A 7,616-nucleotide genomic window follows, 5' to 3' on the forward strand; every position below is an offset into this window, starting at 1 on the left:
GTGTGATACCCTTAGCCTTTATCACCACCTGCTGGCAGTCCCGGGTTTTGTAAGCATACGTTTTAGGACCAGCGGATGCAAAATCCTGGATGCAATCACCATGCAGTTCATCGGTTAAATCGCCCAGCAGCGGTCCTGTTGGTAAAACACACTCATTCTCTTTGACAGAATAAATTATAGAATCTGTATCGTAATAAATGACGCGATTTCCCAGTTTGTTCAACGCATTTAATAATTTCAATCTGGCATAAGTTGTGGTGAAAGCGGCAATAAATATGTTGTTGCTTCTGCCAGGAGTGGCGAGGCATTTTTCTGTCAAACTGTGTTGCACCAGAACGGCTCCTGAAGTGACAAAGCTGAAGAATTTAACTTCGTATTTTCCTGAAAACAGAATGTCAAAAAATTCATCAGGTTTTTGAACAAATGTGGTTTGCACAAGATCATCTCTTTGGCCAAACTTTCCCCAGAGTGAATTGAGACATAATTTTGAAATGGCACGCTTAGCAGGATTGTGTTGAATCTTAGACTCATCTAATTGTATCCCCTGATGAAGCTCGTAGTCCTGAATGTATTTTCTTTTCGACTCATCGTCAATCAATCCTTCAGGTAAACCTGAGGCTTGTTGTTTTTGCTTCAGAAACGTATTAATGTAACCTGCAAACACGTCTTTGCTGCTTTTCTCAAAATCCCAGACTTCAATCATTTTCACCAGACGGTAACCTGACTGTAACGCGTAATTGAACTCTACACTCACCCAAACGCCCGTCAAAGCACGTTGAGACGCGCTGTGTGAACAAGAATCAAATTGATTATTCATTTCAGCACATGTATGACATAGTGTAAAAACTAGTTTACCTTTGGATGTTTTAAAAGGCAGAACAGGGAAAAACAGTTTTCTGGGTGGCAAAACAACAGCTAGGACAGATGGCTGATGGCAGGAAACATTTTGGACAGCCGTGGAAAAAACAACCCATAAACTCAAAGCCGTTGTCAACTCCTGAAATCACAGCATATCCGTTGAGATAAAAATCTCCCACTTTATACTCCCCCAAAGGCGTTAAAGCGTGTTGAATGTCTACATTTTGACTGTGTGAAACCCATTCTAGCCACACGATGCTTGAACTTGAAAATGGTTTTTGTTGCGGTCGATAGCCGAGCGGACAAGGGATGGCCAAAGTGTCTGGTTTTAGGAATTTTGATCTAAACACGCGCATGCAAGCTGAAGCGATCGTGACAGATTTCAGCGGGTCGATCCCTGTTTCATTAAAAACTCCTCTCTGAAAATACCGCATGCTTTACGCAGAATTTCCACATCGTTCCTACAATAAAACATGGCTTCCTTCTTGAAATCAAACAGCTGATGTTTAGTCACATCGCTGTAACATTCTAAAAATATATTTTTATGCTCTGGAGACATTTGTTCAAATCCATAATGGTTGACATCTGGATAAGGCCCTTTATAATTCAGATGTTCAAGCGATGAAAATCTGTGAGGAAAATAACCTTTAGTTTTATCTGTAAAGCCCAAAGCAGCTGGAAGGTTGGCTAATTTCATCATGAGAAAACTTAAGGAATCTATGAATCTCAGCCCAAAATCTGGATCGTGAAAACTCAAGATTTTACAACCTTGCATGAGTATATTTTTGGGAACAATTTTTAATTGACACATAGCTCTCAAAATTATATAAGCATCAAATCCGCGCGCGTTGTGTGCAACAAATGTATAATTGCTGAATTTAGGACGACGCATCTGCATAATAAAATCTTTAATGGAATCTAAACCAAATTTCTCCCAAACGTCGCCTGAATCGGATTTTGCACAGATTAAAAAAGGTGTATGCACGCCGTTCTGATCCGTAAACGTTTCAGTGTCGTAATAAATAACCTTTTCCGTTAAACCGTCATCTTCTTTTTCAAGCTGAATGAAACAGCGATGATCATCCTTGACCACCGACTGTTTGCAAACGATGCATTTGGTCGCTGAGCAAACGTGCTGTGAGCCATTTCCACCCATAGCAATGTAATAAGTTTGTTTACAAATCGTGCATTTTTTAAACATTTCGCAAGGAGAAACTGCCCTGTCTGCTTGAGGCCTGAAAACAGGTGTTTTGTGAGTTTGAAAACATATTACATTTTGGCATATTCGATTACAATCAGAACATGTGATGAGAGACGTTTCTGTCCGTTTGCATAAATCGGTATTACACACGCGACAGAACCATTTATAATGATGTCCGTTCATGTTTTTATAAGGGGTAAAGCACCATGAACAAAAATATTTGGCTCCTAAGAAACCTTTAATATTTTTTATGCCGTAATAATGCTGATTCAGTAGCAAAATGAATAGCGGATTTGACCGATCGCTAAAATCTGTTTCAAATTTAGAAATGATTTTGTCGGATCTGTAAAAAATGATTATTTTCCTTTGAACAATATTTTCAAATCGAATCACGTCGCTAAATGAAAAGGTTGATTGCTCCTGAAGCCCTGCCTGGTGATGAATATTTTTAGCCACATTCAATAATTCTGTATCTCTCGCTGAGGGATTTAACAGTCCGGCTATGCTTAGCGCAAAACACAACGGCTGATTGGCCTCTGGATGGCAGATGAGATGGTTTCGTTTTTTATTGACTAATTCGTGATCCAGAATGGTTTCGATTTTTCGTTTCCCGCTGCCAGAAGGGTTATTTATCACCTGCAGTCTGAAATTAAATTCGTTGTCGGCCTCTAATGCTTCATTAGATTGGACTAATCGATCCAGTAAATGTTGAAGCTGATTTAACATATTTGATCCGTCATAATCAAAATTAACGTGGTGCGTCGTGTGCAAAGTATTAATTTCAAACTGTACCCTATCATTGGGACGTGCGATCTGGCTTCCTCTTTCAGCAAACCTGCTTAATATTTGCATCAGATTAATATAAAACTCGACTGGGTCGTTGATTGCTTGAAAAGACACTCTCTCTCTAATTTCACGCTGGTTAAAAGCTGCGTTTATGCTCCCTCCGATCTGCTGGTGTTCTATTTGTCTCAAAATTTCATCTACAGCATGTAGAGATGGTTGATATGCATTTGATAGAATTTGATCGATCTCGTTTACGCCCCCTCCGCACTGCTGGTGTTCTATCTGCCTCAAAATTTCATCTACAGCATGTGGAGATGGTTGATCTGAATTTGATAGAATTTGATCGATCTCGTTTACGCCCCCTCCGCACTGCTGGTGTTCTATTTGTCTCAAAATTTCATCTTTAGCATGTGGAGATGGTTGATCTGAATTTGATAGAATTTGATCGACCTCGTTTGAAACGGCTTGGGATGCTAAAATATCGTCTAAAATCTCACTATCTGAAGCTAATTCATCTACTTCACTCAGTCCGCTTAAATCAAACCAGTCAGTTAACAGAATTTCTTCGGCCTCTGAAGGATTTTGGCTGGCTAGAATTCTATCTAACAAATCATCTACGTTTAATTCATCATCTACTTCAATCAAATCTGAAAGTTCATCAAACCAATTTTCACTCATGATACAAAAGACATTAAAAACCTACTAAAATTGAAGAAAAAAAATCTGCGTCATCCTCCTACAAAGCCAAAACTTGCTGGACAACATCGACCAGGCCTGAGTTGACTTGCAGCAATAAGTACGTCAACTTCATCCGATTCAGCCGTTGAAGGGGGGGGTAAGACGGATGTTTTTCTTCTTCTTTATACGTTTTTCTGATGAAATAAATAAATAAAATGAACGAGCTTTTAATAAATTATATATATAAATATATAACTTACTCTGTATGGGTGCAGGAGGTGGGGCGTTCTCTTCCTCTTCATCTGAAAGGATAAAAAAACATCATCTTTTTACTTCAAAATTTAATATACGCTGCGGAGCAGTTTTGTGAAACAGCTTACCGGCTGGCTGCTCAGGAGCACGGTCTGCGGTTTCAGAGTCGCTGTCGGATTGTTCTGAAAGAATAAAAACAAGGAAAAATATGAACGAATCATCTTTGAAGTAAATAAACACCTTTTTTTATCTCTTACCATTCCTCAGCGCATGAGAAGGGGGAGGAGGAGGTGGTGGGGGCGGAGATATTGAGGCGGCGTAGGTTGTCGGCTGTTGTTCTGAAAGGGTAAAAACAACGGAAAATATGAACGATTCATGTTTGACTTATAAACCACTTTTTTTTTTTTTGATCGTTACCATCCGTCTGCGCAGGAGAAGGGGGAGGAGGTGGTGGGGGCTGAGATTTTGAGGCTGCGTAGGTTGTCGGCTGTTGCTCTGGAGAATAAAAAACGATAAATATGAACGACACATCTTTGACTTATTAATCACTATTTTGTAATCACTTACCAGCTTCGAGGATCGGCTGTGGTGTGATGGTCCTGTAACGAACAGCTTTTGCGTTCGCGTGTGATCTGACGGTCTGGCTGGGCTGATTTGAATGTAAGCCAGCTCGTTCCTGGCTGGTGGATGGAGGCGTGGTTGGATAAAAGTTATCACTTCCGGGGTAAGGCTGAACCCCCTCCTTTTCTGTAAAATGAGATATTTCTCAGTTGAAGAAAAAAACGTTACGTATATATTTATAAAAAACCACTCACTCAGATTGTCGACTGCACGGTTAATTTTAGACAAATCATCCAGCGGGTTAGGGTAAGGTATCGGTGTTTTACAAGTTAATTCCTCAATAGGAATTTCTTCCCACTCGCCGTCCGATATGACAATAGCGTCTGAAAATAAAGATAATATGATGTTAAACCAGAAAGAGAAAAAAAAGATTTGCATCTTAAGTTAAAAACTCACCCGTCATCTTAGCTTGTTACACCTCAAATCACGACTCCAAAAATGCGTTTTACATTTTATACCGTTGTTTAAAAAAATCTTGAATAGAAAACGGTCGCGATTGGTCGAAAAAAAATGTTTATAAACAATACAGAGTCATTTGCTTTGTTGTATAAGGAGACATATGATTGAATGGCTGATTAGAGTTGGTAACCCAGAGAGAGTCAGACATTTTCTGAAAGGTGTGTGTGTGTGTGTGTGTGTGTGTGTGTGTTTAACTTGTATCCATTGATTCTTCAAAACTCCCCAGAGCAGAAATAAAAAAAAACTTTACGATCCAAAAAATAATACCGGACTGGTTTTGTACCGGACATTTCTTCCTGAAATCGCTTATGAAAAATCTGTTGCGATGTCAAGCCAATCTCATCATGTCTCAATTCGAACTTTGTTTTTAGCAGAGGAAAGCGATATTCAAAACACGTATCCATCGGTTCTTCTTCGCTCATGTTTCCTTAATAATGGATAAAATGTAGCAGCTCCTTCACTCGTGTGTAAATCCGTTTACGACATGCATGTGCCTTAGTTTAACTATTCTGAGAGGAACGACATTAAAGGTTTGATAAAGAAGGTACGTCTGCTCCGAGACTTTACTAATCGCCCTCTCCCAAAAAATTTAATTCAGCTGATATAGGTTCTACAAAAAGGATCAAATCTTTTCTCTAAGGCAGGAAGCAAGGGTGTGTGTGTGTGTGTGTGTGTGTGTGTGTGTGTGTGTGTGTGTGTGTGTGTGTGTGTGTGTGTGTGTGTGTGTGTGTGTGTGACAGTGAAAACAAAAAGTCACAAAATGTGACACTAAAGGCAGGAGGCGAGGGGGTTTATGATCTTAAATAGCTCTTTGAAACAATAGCAAGTCATTTGCTTTTGTGAGTTGTCTCCGTGCCAACTTGTTCAGCCACTTCTTTGTTTTTCAACTTCCCGCCGCCTGCAAAAAGGAAGTCATTTGCTTTGTGAGTTGTCGCCGTGCCAACTTGGTTAGAATGAGCTTCAAGAAAGCTCAACCAGATCTTTGTTCACCAACTTCCTGGCTTACATTCAAATCAGCCCACCTGCAGAAAAGAAGTCATTTGCTTTGTGAGTTGTCGACTAAAAGCGTCACACTGAGGTACGGATCAACTTTTATTCTTATAGGCTTGAATATGCAGGGTGCTTTACAACAGAACAATAAATGGTTTAGGATGGTAAACCTAGATCTTTGCTCACCATTGCTTTTGTGAAGTGAGACAATTGTCTGAATGTAATCCTTTTACTTCATAGAGAAGTGTGTGTGTGTGTGTGTGTGTGTGTGTGTGTGTGTGTGTGTGTGTGTGTGTGTGTGTGTGTGTGTGTGTGTGTGTGTGTGTGTGTGTGTGTGTGTTTACAGCCTCTGATGATTCACCCTGATGTGCTGCTGGACAGAAAGAAACCTGTTGTACACAATAGTTTTAGTTCTGGTCAAAAAGTGTCAGTGAGCTGCATGTAAATATCACATTTAAACACAAAGTTTAAGACTGAACATACGAAATCCAAAAACAGATTCTTTAACTTTGAGGAGACGTGCAACCATTTCATAAGTACTTGACCAGTGTGTGGGGCAGTCATTCACAACAGTTAGGCTGCACTCATCCGCTGTCAGTGAACCATGTCAGTGTGTGTGTGTGTGTGTGTGTGTGTGTGTGTGTGTGTGTGTGTGTGTGTGTGTGTGTGTGTGTGTGTGTGTGTTTACAGCCTCTGATGATTCACCCTGATGTGCTGCTGGACAGAAAGTTTTTCACAATAGTTTTAGTTCTGGTCAAAATTGTCAGTGAGCTGCATGTAAATAACACATTTAAACACAAAGTTTAAGACTGAACATACGAAATCCAACGTGAACATCTGCCAGATGGTTCTGCTCCCTGGCTGGGCTTATTTTTCATGCTTCTCTGCATTTGCAGTACAATTTAGATGACAAAACTTTCTGTGTGTTGAATTTAGGTGATGAACATATCTGAGAGGTAAGACATTAAAGGACTAGACACCTCTTCCTCGTGGCTTGGTGCTTCATTCAGCTCCTCGTGGTTCATCATTTTTTCTTAGAGGTCGGATTTTCAGCATTCGGACACGATCTGAGCTTTTAAAGAGTTATGCAAAGGGGCTAACACTATAGGATTACACTCAGAAGGGAGGGGGCTGTGAGAACCACTGGGTAACACAAGAAGAAACTTCACGCGCCATTACACACATTAGGCTATGACGTGGGGAATCATGGACATCTGGACGTTCAACAATACGCCATTGTTGCTGCGGCATGGGGGGTCTAGGTCATCTGGACGCTCAACAATACACATGTCCATTTGATTAATGATAGGGAAGGGGGGGCAAGGTCAGGGGGTCATTGAACAATACACCTGTCCATTTGATTGATGATAGGAAAGGGGGGCAAGGTCAAGGGTCAAAATGAACAATAGGCCTGAAAGGTCAAAAAGGTCAAAGAACAATAGACCTGTCAAAATGTTTGACGAAAGGTGTCTTATTAATTCTCTCTAAGGTGGCTCAAACTGACCGGTGGGTTCCAAGGCTCTTCAGGTAAGCTAGGTTAGTTGTCTTCTTCTCCAACTGAACCTAGCTGAGCTTTTTTTAGATTCATGGGAAAGGTGTGTGTTACTCTCTCTATAGCCCTTTTCAGATAGACATTCTGGAATATGTGTGGACAATTCAATCCGGTTTTCAACCGGAACTGTGTTTTCAGACACACCACTTTTGTACCGGAACTTGTCCTTTCGGCTGCGTTCACACAGCAGGGAAAAGTTCCAGATGTCTGACGACGGCG

The 7,616-nt window shown here is 40.5% G+C and overlaps 1 protein-coding gene across 1 annotated transcript; it reads right to left on the reverse strand.

Moving 5' to 3' along the window:
* Positions 1-3,573: 3,573 nt before the first annotated feature.
* Positions 3,574-4,910, reverse strand: LOC139069783 (uncharacterized). Its single transcript, XM_070550733.1, has 7 exons — positions 4,591-4,910; positions 4,343-4,522; positions 4,193-4,270; positions 4,033-4,113; positions 3,904-3,957; positions 3,784-3,825; positions 3,574-3,599 (listed from the first exon to the last, which is right to left on the reverse strand). The coding sequence occupies exons 1-7, from the start codon at positions 4,772-4,774 to the stop codon at positions 3,574-3,576; spliced, it is 645 nt and encodes a 214-aa protein (XP_070406834.1). The 5' UTR covers positions 4,775-4,910.
* Between the last annotated feature and the right edge of the window lie 2,706 nt (positions 4,911-7,616).

The sequence above is a fragment of the Nothobranchius furzeri genome, chromosome 4 (assembly GCF_043380555.1).
Source record: "Nothobranchius furzeri strain GRZ-AD chromosome 4, NfurGRZ-RIMD1, whole genome shotgun sequence".
Classification (NCBI taxonomy): Eukaryota; Metazoa; Chordata; class Actinopteri; order Cyprinodontiformes; family Nothobranchiidae; genus Nothobranchius; species Nothobranchius furzeri.

Coding starts and splice junctions, on each gene's coding strand:
- LOC139069783 (XM_070550733.1), bottom strand. CDS start 4,774: ATGCAAATCTTTTTTTTCTCTTTCTGGTTTAACATCATATTATCTTTA. Junction 4,523..4,590: donor CCGTGCAGTCGACAATCTGA/GTGAGTGGTTTT, acceptor CTCATTTTACAG/AAAAGGAGGGGGTTCAGCCT. Junction 4,114..4,192: donor TTCTCCTGCGCAGACGGATG/GTAACGATCAAA, acceptor TTACCCTTTCAG/AACAACAGCCGACAACCTAC.